Consider the following 14,538-nt stretch of genomic DNA (forward strand, 5'->3'; position numbering starts at 1 on the left):
AATTTATCAGAATTAAAGAGTTTTAAAATATCAAACAATAAACCTCAATGTTAGTCACTCACTTGATCTTCTAGATTCTAATCATTTTAAAAATCAGATCTAATTTTTGCAAAGAGACTTTATTAATTTTTTAATCCAAATTTGATTCTCTGTCCCAGTGACCCAGAAGATAGGAATCTGAGAACAAAAGGATTGATGTAATTCATTGAACTAAGTGGGACTGAACTGAAATACGTACATGCGAAGGTACTCATAGCTCACAGCTACTGTCAGTGGGTCAAATGGAAAACCCAACAAAATCCCTCCACTCAGTGAGGAGGAAAAGAGATTCCAGATAATCTACTCACTCTCACATATGCACACAATCATCCCTCAAAAGATGCAGCAGAATTTTTATTTGTACCAAAGTTTATATTCTAGCCACTTTACAGGACAATTTGTTTCCCAAGGATCACTTAGTGGGAAGAAAATAGAGAATAAACAAAAAAAGCAAATAAATACATTGCATCTATAATGATAAGTGTTTTGGAGACAAGTACATTTCTCTGCCTTGAATGCTAGATAGAAGAGATGTGATTTTATAGAACACAAGAAGGGAGCCAGAGAACCACAGGAAATCCTATGAGAGAAGCAGTGCTTTAAAAAAATACTCTGGGAGCGGTGCGCAGGGTGTACAGGCAAGTGGAAAGAACAGAGATGAGTGATGAGGATAATTTAAATCAGGGCAGGTGATAGTGCAGTCACTACAGCTCAAAAGCAATGGGAATATTAAAGGTGGGATGAACTCACCAGAAACTTCAAAGAAAAATCTGAGATTTAGTGACTTACTGGATATAGGAAACAAAGAGGAGGAGAAGCAAGGGGTCCTCAACGCTTTATTCCTGGGGACCAAGAGAATAGTGGCATCAAGGTCATTTACGAAGACGTTATTAACAATAAGACAATCAAAGAATTGCTTATTTCTAATGAAAACAGAACCACCTGAATCCTGAGCTCATGCCTGACGGTCATAGTTCAGAATTTCCTCCAATCCTTGTAGTGGTTTTGAGCATTTCTGCAATATTTACATACATGCTTGGAAAATGCTCACCAGTTTGCCACCAATGGTCCAAGACGGGTACTTTGAAGATCTTTTTAGACCATTCCAGGGTCTCCACATCACATCGTTCTCCAGCCACAAATAATGTTTTGAACCTGAATATAAGAGGGAGAGTAAATTCAATTTATTCCTTGAAAATCAGTCTCAATAATTTCATCTACATTCTTTTAAACACTGTAGAATATAACCTCATTAATTCTGTCAGAAGAAAGCAGTCATATTAGCAGTATATCATACTGTAAAACGGTGAGAGGCATTATTTGTTTTGACCCAAATGTAATCAAATGCACATCACAGCATTCAAAAGTAGAATTCACAGCTACAGCTTCTCAGTTTCAAGAGCAATTCAGTTAATCTTTGTAATATATCTGTCATATTCATCTAATGATCAAAGATAAAAACCTTTTCCTCCTTGGGGCCAGCCCAGTGGCGTAGCAGTTAAGGTCATGTGCTCTGCTTCTGCAGCCCAGGGTTTGTAGGTTCGGATCCCGGGCGCAAACTGATGCACTGTTTGTCAAGCCATGCTGTGGCGGCGTTCCATATAAAGTAGAGGAAGATGGGCACAGATGTTAGCCCAGAGCCAATCTTCCTCAGCAAAAAGAGGAGGACTGGCAATGGATGTTAGCTCAGGGCTAATCTTCCTCACAAAAAAAAAAAAAAAAACCTTTTCCTCCTTCACATTATCTCTGCTAATTTTAACTCAAAGTTTGATTGCTATATTCTTCTTAAGGCTATACACAAAAATATACTCACAAGTACCAGCTAAAGCAACAAATCTGCTCATAAATTTGATGCACTTGTTCCTTCTCATGAGTTCCTTTGGCAAAGATTACTCTGATTTTATGCATATATTTCCCCTATTCCAAGGACATATATAGGAAAGATAGGTGATTAAAAAGTAAATGCCATTATGGCCTTCCAGGTTAAAGACTCTTAGCAAAAGGAATACAAGATTACTAAGAGATGAAGAATCTTTAGCAGGGAGCACCATGCCACAGAATAGGAAGAATGAAATAGAAAAACAGAATTGGTTTCATACTATTGGTGGTTCATTGAGAGAATAACTACTTTTCTTCCATTCGCAATGCCCCCATGACCCGTCCGTCCAAAAAAAAAAGAAAAGGAATGTGTGTATGAAAAGTTAATTCATTATCATCAAAGTAAAAAAACAATCAAACAAAAAATCCTGCCAACTCATCCTGAACAATGTAATATAGCCACAGAAGATTTTTTACCATTCCATTAATTTATCATATCATCTCATAAAGATTCACGGGGATTCAAATATTGCCACCTTTATGTTCCAACAACATTCAGTTTCTGTCTCTGCTATAAACAGAGATATATAAACATGCTATAACAGAGATATAAACATGTATCTCACTCTACAATTATTTGTTTCTTATCAATTTCCCACTGTGGACTGCGAGCTCCTTAGGAGCATAAATCCTTATGACCTCAATACCAATCAAAATATATGGAATTTTTAGGTACTTACACTTTTCTAGAAGCTTAGAAAGATGAAGGACAGAGGTGAGCAGCTGACAAAACTGATGCCAGCTTCACAGCTTGATGCATTCTTCCAAGTAAAAGATAAGGCATGTTGGGCTGGCCCCGTGGCTTAGCTGTTAAGCACTTGCGCTCCGCTACTGGCGGCCCGGGTTTGGATGCCGGGCGCGCACCGACGCACCGCTTCTCTGGCCATGCTGAGGCCACGTCCCACATACAGCAACTAGAAGGATGTGCAACTATGACATACACCTATCTACTGGGGCTTTGGGGCAAAAAAAAGGAGGAGGATTGGCAATAGATGTTAGCTCAGAGCCGGTCTTCCTCAGCAAAAAGAGGAGGATTATCACGGATGTTTGCTCAGGGCTGATCTTCCTCACAAAAAAAAAAAAAAGATAAGGCATGTTGTTTTGCAAGAGTGTGGAAACTGACAAAGGAACAGTGGCTCCAAGAGAGAAAACTTCTGGCTAATTTGGGAAATTTTAAGTATATAACATAAAAGTGAAAAACTAAAGAGGAACCACTTGGCTTTCATGGACTCAATTAGTAGTCTAGGAGGCTAAGTGGAAACAGTACAGGTTGAGTATAGTACAGAAAAAAGAAGGGATGACAAATCAACACTGAAAGGGCTGTCTGGGGAATCTGGGCAAGAGAAATGGGGAAGCAAGATAGGAATAACCATGATGGAAGAAAAATACCAGCAGAAATAGCAGGGTCACAGACTAGAAGTTACAGAAGAAATAAAAAATTGAGTGAAAGCGAACACCATAGAATCAGAAAAAAGGTATAGTTGCGAGAGAAGGCAATTTCAAATTTCAAGACCCTGAAAATGTGCCTGTTCTGAGGGATGATAGTGCTTGTGGTAGCTGAGAGTATCTAATATTGAAAGACACTGGGGAAAATAAGAGTGTGTTGACAGAAGGATTATCATCAAGATATTAAAAATCATTCAACGATGGTAGCAGTCAAGAGTAGAGAGGAAGTCCATGACTTGTTGAATATAGTTGCTGGAGAGAGCTCTGAAGAGGAGGAGAAGGTGTTAAAAATAGATGGAGTGAAATTCAACCGAAGATGGGAAATTAAACTGATAGAATGATCAAATTCTCATGGGATCAACTTTAACATCCTCCTTAACTTTTATAAATAATGATGACCCAAAGGTATACTTTAGCCTCAATAGTGGAAAAATAATGAGAGTTTAATTATTCTATGGAAAATCCTGGTTGCAAACTGTTGAAAACATGTGTTAATTAATTTTTAAGTATAAATCACTGATAAATGATGTCTATACTTGAAGTGCTACTACCTGAAATTATTCATGATAATTTTCATCTATAGATGAGGCAAGCTTTCTATACACGAAGGTGTCAAAAGAGGCTGTGGTAAATTTGTGTAAAACATTCAATGTAATGTTACTGTTCAACATGTTTTCTGAGAAAAAAGGATCACCATCTGCTAATATAAATATATTTAAGGAATAAAATTACCTTATTGAAACATGTTATATTTTTCGATGATGTAATTAGATCCATGAGAATTACCTAGATCAGTATTGTCCAATGGAAATATAAAGTGAGCTACAAATGCAAGAAATATATGTAGTTTAAAATTTTCTAGTAGCTACATTCAGAAAAGTAAGAAGAAACACGTTAAAATAATTTAAAAGATATTTTATTAAACCAAATGAAAATCTTATCATTTCAATATGTACTAAACATAAATATTACTAGTGAGATATTTTAGTCTTTTTTTATACCTAGTCTCAATGTGAACTAACCACATTTCAAGTGCTCAATAGTCACAAGCAGCTAGTGGCTACCAAATGGGAGAGTGCAGAGGCAGAACACGACTTTCCAAAGAAGCAGCAGAATTCTTACGCTAGCCAGGATGACAAAAAATTTTAATTTAATACTGCAAACACAATTCCTCCACAACATTATGTGGATAATTTCTTTTGACTTGAGTCTCTGTTCATGTACATGTATGAATGTGCAAGTGCCATTAAATGCTGCAAGACAATCTATTACTCACTCTTTCTACAAGAAGACTGTCATCACAACAGCTTTGCAAAATTTGGGGTTTGATTTGGTTTAATAACTTGGCATAGTTTTAGAACTTCAGATAATGGTGCAATGCACTGTCAAAAATAATGATTGAGTAGCTGCCTAGTGGTATATTTTCCAGCTATACATCCAAAATTATCTAGGAGCCGTCTTTTAACAAGGCAAGTTCCAAAGGTAAACTTTAATTTGAATTTTGTGGATCCACACTTGAATAATGTGGATCAATCACTTTGGTGAGTACCCTCTGGAGGTATTCAAATATGCTAGGGCAATATTTAAAACATTAAGAAAAACGAAGAGAGACAGATAAAAACGATGAGAATGGGAGAGCAAAAGGGGGCTTTAATAAGATGCAGAGACTAGGAAAAAAAAGTCAGATAATTACTACATATATATTTGCAATTTGAGATAATATTTAGATAATCAAATATGTATTCACTTAGAACTTGTTGAAAATTTGGATCAGCAGTTATCTCATTTGACAGAACTGTTATAGCAGAATGGAACAAATATTAATACATTAACTTATTAAAAATAGGCTAAAGTATAACAAAGATTAGTGTAAAGTTTTAAAGTTTAAAATGAGGTTGACACATCTATGATTTTAGATGTCATGTAAAAACAAGACAAAAAGGTATAAATACCGTATTGTCGATAATCCTATGACTGAAAAATATGAACATACTTTAATTGTATCTTATTCAAACAGTTAGGTTCCTGATATTTTAGAAAACTTCCGTGATTAAGACTACTGTGAATTATAGGGTAAATGAGAAGCAAGAGATGCCATTTGGAGAGGCAGGCCTGGGCCTTGTCAAGAAAGGGCTTGTAGAGCATTCTAAGAAATTTAGGTTTCATCATGAAGGCAGTGAAAAGCTAATTAAAGCCAATTAAAGATTTTAGACAGGAGAGTGGCATAGTGAGATTTTTGCTTTAGGAAGACGTCATTAGCAGTGATGTGGAGGATGGAAGGAAGAAGGTCAGGCAAGGCGCCCAGGGGGCTGGGCCTCGGGAGGCTCCACCCAGAGGTGGAGATGGGGATTATTCAGAAGGTCTGAGCAACAGGATTTATTACTATATACAGTTCATATTTCCTCGAAAATCCTTTAGAAATACATCGTATGTCACTGGAAGAAGAAAAGCCAACACACAAACAAACAAAAAACCCAAACTCTCAAATACCTAATTCTAAATAAAAGTAAAATTTAAGAAAGCATGACTAGGTGGAAAACACCAGCATCCAGGACAAATTGTAGAAGCAGGAAAGACTGACTGAAAATGTTCCTCATTCCTTGCTTTTGGGCTGCTTCAAAGTGTGCTAAATAGATACTTTTGATGACTGACAAATTTAGATTAAGTTAAAAATTCCATACTTGCTGTTGTATAATATTGTGGGAAATTTTAAGAACAGAAAGAATACATATGCACACACATATATGTATGTATTAGGTATATTGTTGTACTTTTGCCGTTTATGACTACAGGGAGTTTCAAACACAGTTTTCTTACTAACCAAAAAAGGAGCTATTCTTTGTATTTCACTGAAGGTGTAATCATTTTCTAGAGTATATTGTATTTTTTCTATCTCCTTTCTTCATCAAAAGCACATGTATAATAGAATTTATTAGTCCCAAACTTTTCTTTAAGAGCAGAAATAAATTTCCAATAGTTTTCTCTTTGAAAAAAAAAAAGAATATTATGCATTTAGATCACTGTGCTAAAATTTATAAAATGATGGTTTTGGATGATTCCAACAGTATAGGCAAAGAACAACCTAAAGGAAGAGTTTTATATACATCAGAGGCCACATTTCCATTATCTGTCAAGCCACAGATTACTTCAAAGAGCTGTGGATGGTCCAAATAGTCATGTGTTTAGTTTATATATAAAACTAAAGATCTAGAATTTCAAAAATATTTATTAATAAATACATAATGTAAAACACTGTCAATTAAAAAATGTTAGCACACAATACAAAATAATTTTTGGCTAATCCAGAGTAATACCTTGCTATCAGCATTTTTGCAAGTTTTAATTAATTTTTAAGCTAAGTAAACTACAGTTAACCTAATTAATTGATTATAATAACAAACCATGCATTAGCATTGAGTTCTTATCTGATGGCAAATTTCAGCATTACATATCTTAAAACTTAGCATTTATTATTATGGTTTTGCATTATAATCCTATTGCTTTTCTTCTTAGGTTTTCAATACATTAGTATCATTATGGTAGCACTCTTCATGCTGACACTAATAAGCAAAACAGAAAGGTATGATATTCCATAAAGAATTGTAAAAGTGAGAGCCAGCCCTGATAAACTAGTGGTTAAAGTTTGGAGCTCTCACCACTTCGGTAGCTTGGGTTCATTTCCTGGTCACAGAACCACACCACTCATCTATCAGTTGCCATGCTGTGGCAGCAGCTCATACAGAAGAACTAGAAGGACTTACAACTAGAATATACCACTATTCACTGGGGTTTTCGAAAGGAAAAAAAAAAAAAAGAGGAAGATTGGCAACTGATGTTAGCTCAAGGCAAATCTTCCCAGCAAGAGAAAAAAAAAAAAAAGAATAGTAAAAGTGATACCTGGCTTCCCTGCAAGTCAGAAAATCCCTTCCACTTCCACTAAAATCACTTTACTATTTATTAAAAGCAGAATAAAAATTTTGAGATTATTGGTGATTTAGAAAAATGTCAAAGAAGTATAGATGATTCCTCTTCCTAAATACACTAGAAAATAACAATTTTATATTAAAATTCCTGAAACTTACCAAAAGTTATTATTTTTATCAATTACAGACTCCAAATCATATATTATTAATGAAAATAAATATATTATAAACAAAGATAAGATTTAGGAATAAGACATGACTAATAAAATAATTTAAAATCTTTTAATAAATATTTAATCAAATATTATTTAAATCCTAATTCCTCATAGTAAACAGAACCATGGTATGTTATTTGATTTTTTTATAACCAAATGATTACTGAAGGAAAAAAATCTTAGTATAAATCTTATAATTAAAGATAAATTATAAGATAATTTAAAGATAAACTCACGCCTAAGGGCATGAGTTGTCTTATTTTTTAAAGGACATTTAGTGGCTTACAAAAAAAGAACAGAAACATTTTTCAACATTTAGATTGCTCATTAATGATCTGGCTGTTATTTTACTAATAATGCAAAGAGATAAATGCCCCATATAGAAAAATTCAAAAATAGATTTTTGTTTAAAAAGTACATTTTGTAAACGTTAAAATTAGCCATTCATAATAATTAGACTCTCTGGAAGGTAAATTTACCCATATTAATTACATTTGTCCTATATCTGCACTGTACAATACGGTAGCTACTAGCCACCTGTGGCTATTCTAAATATACATTAGTTAAAATTGAAAAAAATTAAAAATACCAATTTCTTCGTCAAGAGTTCAGTAGTGACATGTGGCTAGTACCAACCCTATCATAGAGCTCAGTTTTATTGGATAGTGCTGCCCTATATTACTGTGGACTAATTAAATATATAGGTGATATTCTGGTGATGGTAACACATGGAAAGCTAAATCTACTTCCAAACGTATAACACTACAAAGACAAAACAAAATCATACTATACAATATCCAGAGTAGAAAAAAAAGGGAGCGGGGTTAATGAGAATGAGAACTATATACCTTTCCCCAATTCTATATAAAATTGAGTACAATTCAAGACTCAAATGAAGTTGAAAATTAAGCAAAAGGGAAACAGAAAAAGGGTAATGTTGTCAAATTAATTTTAGTCCAAAATAGACAGGAAGCTGCATAGAAATGGAAAAAAAGCCAAAGATAAATTCTGGTGAAGAATTTTTAGGTAATACAGTGGGAGAAGAAGAAAATTAAAATGAATATTTCTTTCAAGGTCTATAAACTACCAAACAAGTGAAAATTATTCTTCACTTGTGCCAACAGAGGTTAAATAAAAATAGATTATTTCAGTGATGCCTCATCGACTTCTAGTTCACATGACAGAGCATCATTTTTTTTGCCATCAATGTCCCTGTGGTTGTCTCCATCTTCCCTTCATTCTATTTTCTTCTATTGCCCCCACTAGAAAATTCAAATTACCTTTTGAAAACACTCTCTATCATTTTGTTAGTGTTATTTATCACATGAATTCTGGCTTCTGTTTAAACACAATATCCCATTATAATTATAGTAACTAACTATATAAATTGAACGTATTTCATCAGATTTTGTTGCTGCCTGCTCTTTGCATCCCACTCCATTCTCCTTTGAGCATTTTTCCTTTCATGAAAGTCTTTGGATTTCAAGTTCTCTTAGCTTTGTCCATATGAACATTTTTCTATTTTGCCCTCAGTCTTCAATGAAAAATTTTTGGTTTGACAATTCTCTCTCAGCACGCGGAAGATCTTTCGCTAGTGTCCTCTGGTATCTATTGGCATCAGCTTGATTTTCCTCTTTGGTGCTCTGCTGATTCTCTCTGGTAGTTCATTGGATGTTTTCTATAGCCTCAATTTATGTTCTGCAATTTCCAAATGATGTGTCCAATGAGAATTTACTTATATTTAACCTGCTTAGTACTTGGACGGCACTTTCCATGTGGGATCCATATCTTTCTTCAATTCTGTAACATTTTCAATTATTGGCTCTTCATCTAACATTTCTTTAACAATTCTTCCATTCTCTTCTGAAATTCTTATTAGATGCATTTGTAGTTTCTTACTCTTCCCTCCAAATCTCTCAACTGTTCTTTCAGATTTTTTACTTCTCTCTCTCCTGTACTGCATTCTGCCTAATTTCCTCAATACTATTTGTAATTTTTAATAGAATCTTTGATAGTGCCCATCTATTTATTTATTTAGTTTGCACCATCCATTGCATTTTTAAAATTTTTCATACCCATTACATGTTTAATAATTTTACATAAAAGGTATTACTTTATGACTTTGATCATCCTTAACATACTTATTTTAAAATTCGATTTGATTGTATTACAAAATTAATCTCATCTAGAATAAATCCACGTTCTAACTGTTGGTTATATTAGCATTAGAGTTCCTCATGTTTTGAAATTTTATTTTTCAGGCTCTTTTTGAAGAAGAAGTTCTTGTTTTTATCTCTTCCTCCCTCTCCTATGCTCATCTTCTCTGTTCAATAGGTTTGTGGGTGATGTAACTATCTCCCAGAGGATCAATGCCATAATGTTGGTCCAGAATTATTAATCCACAGTGATGCTCAGGATATCATAGATCCTATTCCAGGACGACACATGGGCAGTTTGGTTCCGTCTCCAGTTGCTGGGCTGTTCTCTGTCTCATTCAGACCCCTAGACCAAAGCTTGCTATGAGGTCACAGTCCCAGAAAACAACTGACAGCCATTATTATCAGCTTGCTTTCCTGAGTGGGAAGTAACACCCCAGCCCATCTTCAAGTACTGAGTGAGCTCTGACTCCACGATCGAAACAGAAGAATACTGAGTCCCTATTACTCTGCCACTGCCTGCTTCTACACCTAGCAAGCCTCTGCCTTCAGCCACACTTACCACTCTGCAAACCCATTTCATTTCCAGTCCACCAGCTTATCTCTGAGGCGCTGCCTTTTCTCTTCTGTAGTATCTCTCTTTACCATGTAATTGGAAAAAAAAGGCTGCATCAAAGTATGAGGAACTATCATATCTTGAAGGGAAATCCCAGCACTGAATTTTTTCTAACTTGATTAAGATTGAACTAGAAGATCATGAGAAAAGAAACCACTATGATGTGATGAAAAAGAGCAGTAAATTAAAAAGCAGAATATAATAATAATAGCTAAGGCTTAGTCTATGTTAAGAACTGTTCCAAGTACTTTGCATGGATTATGTATCTTTTATTTTCATTATATTCTTGTACTATTATTATTCTTATAGCCCACACACACACAAAGGAACAAAGAGGCTACGTAACTTTCCCCGGGTCATACAGCCAGCAAACAGTAGATTTAACTCCAGAATCAGAATCTTAACTACCATACCGTACTGCCTAGTCCCAGCTTTGCCCCAGAGTAGCTTTGTAATCCTGGGGATGTTATTTCACCTCTCTGTGACAAAGTGTTCTCAACTGTGAAATAAGATGATTACACCAGATGATTTCTAATCTATTTTTCCCAACTCTAGTTGTCTAGGATAAAATGAATTTATAGTTCTGGTCAACTCCCTATTTCAGAGTACAACCTTAAATTTGTTTTGGGAGCTATAATTCTTGGCAAATCTCCAAATTTATTTTAAAACAATCTTTAATGAAATATGTAACACATTTTAAAAAGAAAACTTCATCACTCAATATGTTCTATAAGAGAAGAGAGAAACAAACTCTGCAAATAAATCATGAGCCTACATTGATAATATCAAGTGAATGTCAATTCAGTAAGTATGAAATGTCTTGAACACAAATATAAAATTCAAAGTGTTGGGGCTGGCCCAGTGGTGTACTGGTTAAGTTCTCGTGCTCTGCTTCCTTGGCCCGGGGTACGCAGGTTTGGATCCCAGGCACAGACCTATGCACTACTCATCAAGCCGTACCATGGTGGCGTCCCACATACAAAACAGAGGAAGATAGGCACAGTTGTTAGCTCAGGGCTAATCTTCATCACCAAAAAAAAAAAAAAAAAAGAAATTCAAAGAATAGCCATATGAGAAGTCTTGAGTTCTGGTCTTGTTCTGTCTCTAATGGAAATTTAACTTATTTGGACCTCAGTTTCCTTGTTTTTAAAGTGAGAGAGTTGGATTTTTGAGGTCGCTTCTGTTTCTAACAGTCTCTCAGTCCACAAACGAGAATCTATTAAAGTAGTTCAGTGAAGGTATTATTTGAATAGACTAAAAATATATGAAAAGCAAAAGCTGCTTTCATACCACGAATGACAAAAATCCCTGGGTCAAGTTGATTTCCTAATTTACCGCTCGTAGGAAGATGACATCTCTGGTATTTAATTAAGAGTGTGGGCCCCAGTGAGATTGCCTGATTTAGTTTCTTTCTACAGAGTTACTTAAACTTTCTGGTCCTAATGGTACTCATTTGTAAAATGAGGATAACCCCAATTCTGACTTACTGTGATGATGAAATGCGATAACAAACTTAAACTGCTTATGCCTGACACAGTAGGTGATCAGTAAGTGTGTGCATTTATTAATAGTAGTAATTGGAATAATCGAGGGTGTTTACAGAGTCTGCATTCTTAAATATCTATTAAAAACATATGTGCACATCACCATGAATAACTTAGGTGCCTAAAGACAGAGGGGCACGACCGGGGGAACTTACAGCAATTTCTCTTACACTAACATCTCATACTGCATGTCTATATGTATTAGTTTGAAAAGAGTGATGATTTAATAGGCATTCAGTATTGTTTGATGCTTTATACATTAGGCAAATTAGAAACAGTTCCTGCCTTCACAGTAAAGGATAATATCTAAAACCTATGTACAAATGGGAAAAGAAGATGATGCAGCAAATGAGAGACCTTAGCTTGCTGGTCACACAACTTCACGCCCTGCAACCAGAATGTATCTGTCAGTAAAGAGACAGTGCGAGGAACTACATCACTATTCCTTCAAGACTTCCTGCAATTGTTTTAAGACATGGAGACTCTACATAGCCTAAAATGTTTACCAGAATCTATTTTTCCATCCTTCTGGCTGAAATGGAGGAAACCAAATTGAAACGTAGTAAATGAAGGAACAAATAGAGGGTGAATAGAAATATTATAATGGAAGATTCATTTTATGAACACACTTTTATTTTAATAAGAGTAAATTTTTATATAAATTCAGATATATTTTTTCATAAAATAAAAACATCAAAGAAAAAGAAACAAAACCACTGACCCTGCCCAAATTGAAAGCTCCTTGCTTACATTTGCAATTAGTGTATGGTATCTATTTTAACTCCTTCTTTGGGCCATAGCAACATAAAATTCATAACATCTGGCACTTAACTTAAAAAGTTCAAATGGACTTAATTCAAACCCACTTTTTGACTTGAAAAAACTACAAAATCCTTCTTTTAGTTTATGATAGCAGTGACCTATTTCAAAGAGGTTCAGTAAGAACTGATGCTGGAAATTGCCTTGAAGATACAAATCGCTACAATTACCTTTGAATATACATATAATTAAACTAAAATGAATGTCAATAAACCAGCACAAAAATATGTAAAGTACTCAGAGCACATTATTACAAAACAACAGAAAAATAATTTCCTTCGCTCTTTCTATAAAGGTAATTTGGACTATAATTTTCACATTTATCTGTATATATGAAATCAAATAATATTTTCCTTCTATTTAAACCATTGTTCTATTTTCAAAAGACAGTTAGATGCTATTATATATATATGCATAAATGCACTTTAAGTCATAGTCAGCATTTTACTTTAAGAAAAATATAAGCAGGGTAGTTTAAAAAAGAAATATTTTGGTAAGATTTGAACTGAAATAAACATGATATGGTATTAAAACATATCCACAGTATAGTTAAAATTCCAACTATTTTAAAGATATGTTTAGAACAGTCATTCTTAATAACATCAGAATCTTTTCGCTCTTTCCATAGAGGTATTGCAGAGCCAGAAAAAATATAATGTTCATTTATTCATTCTGATTGCAGTTTTTAATGTAATTTGCCCTGTGCATCCCTAGTTCACCTTGTCAGAGAGTACTGCTTCCCCAAGGCTGCCCCAGGGTCCTGTTGACGGATTGCTCTAATTGCAGTCGGCGCTGTGAACAAGGCAGCTACTCCATGCTCCGCGAGCACACGGAAATAAGCGCCAGCATCTGGGGTTCCCACAGGCTTCCCCTACAATGAGATTCAGTTAAAATGTCACTGGGTAAAATGTCTCATATTTCATTGACAGCTCAATACTTATACATTTAACACAGCAATATTAATAAAATGGTGTTCTCAACATATCTTAGTTTTAAAATATTCCCATGTTCCCATAAATAAAACAAATGCCCGGGCATCATAGAGGCCGTTTGCCCCATTACAGCATACTAGAAGCTTTTCAAATTGCAATTTTTCCTTTCTCAAGCTTTGAAAGATAAGGACATGAAATATATACCACATTCAAATTAATAACATCCAACAGTCTCCTATTTGCCAAGAAATTAAATATGTGGTTTTGTGCGTAGACTAAATAAGAAATATAGTTGCTCTGAATTTCTAACTTTAAATTTCTTTTTTCATGATCACTATCAGAAGCAACAATAATAATTCTCAAAATATTTGAGAAGAGAGAAAAATCTGGAGTCACAGTGACTTCTGAGCAATGACCTTTCCAATTAAATGTCGAGTTCCAAGGAATGTAACTTCAGTGAATTAAAAAAAAATCCAATAAGATATCACAAAATGCATGTTTTCCACAGCATCAAAATGACATTATACATGTTTAGTGGAAAAATCATGCATAAAAGTCTAACAATTTGACAGACTATATAATTCAAAAGGACACAAAGCATTTTTTGATGTTGCCACAAAGTGGAAAATGAGCATGGCATTTAAATAAATCAGTAATTCTGCAAAAATCTGAAGTGACCCATAAAATCTACCTTGGTTCAGCTATATCCTCTCATTCCTCAATCCATTCTCATCACTGCTGCTTCCTGTGTTTCTAAGCAGGGTGCCTAGAATGTTAATATGTTATGTGAAAAAATATATATGTATATACATATTTCATAGTCACATCCTTTTGGAAGGGATTGGGATAAACAAAGGAAAAACAGGTTTCTTATTTTAGACCATTTCTTGAAGACTTAAAAGTGTTAAAGTACATCAGGAATTTCTAAGAGATGGGTAACTATATGTAACATTTCCTAAACTTCTCTATC

General features: G+C 34.5%; 1 protein-coding gene across 5 annotated transcripts in view; it reads right to left on the minus strand.

Moving 5' to 3' along the window:
- Nucleotides 1–14,538, minus strand: part of ACSS3 (acyl-CoA synthetase short chain family member 3) — a 151,724-nt gene that overhangs the window by 48,046 nt on the left and 89,140 nt on the right. For all 5 annotated transcript variants that reach the window (XM_058568721.1, XM_058568719.1, XM_058568718.1 and 2 more), the window contains 2 exons: nt 13,356–13,507; nt 1,091–1,194 (listed from right to left, as the gene is read on the minus strand). In XM_058568721.1, coding sequence (XP_058424704.1) covers nt 1,091–1,194; nt 13,356–13,507 — 256 coding nt within the window. The remainder of the gene's footprint in view (nt 1–1,090; nt 1,195–13,355; nt 13,508–14,538) is intronic.

This window comes from Diceros bicornis, chromosome 25 (genome assembly GCF_020826845.1).
Source record: "Diceros bicornis minor isolate mBicDic1 chromosome 25, mDicBic1.mat.cur, whole genome shotgun sequence".
NCBI classification, from domain to species: domain Eukaryota; kingdom Metazoa; phylum Chordata; class Mammalia; order Perissodactyla; family Rhinocerotidae; genus Diceros; species Diceros bicornis.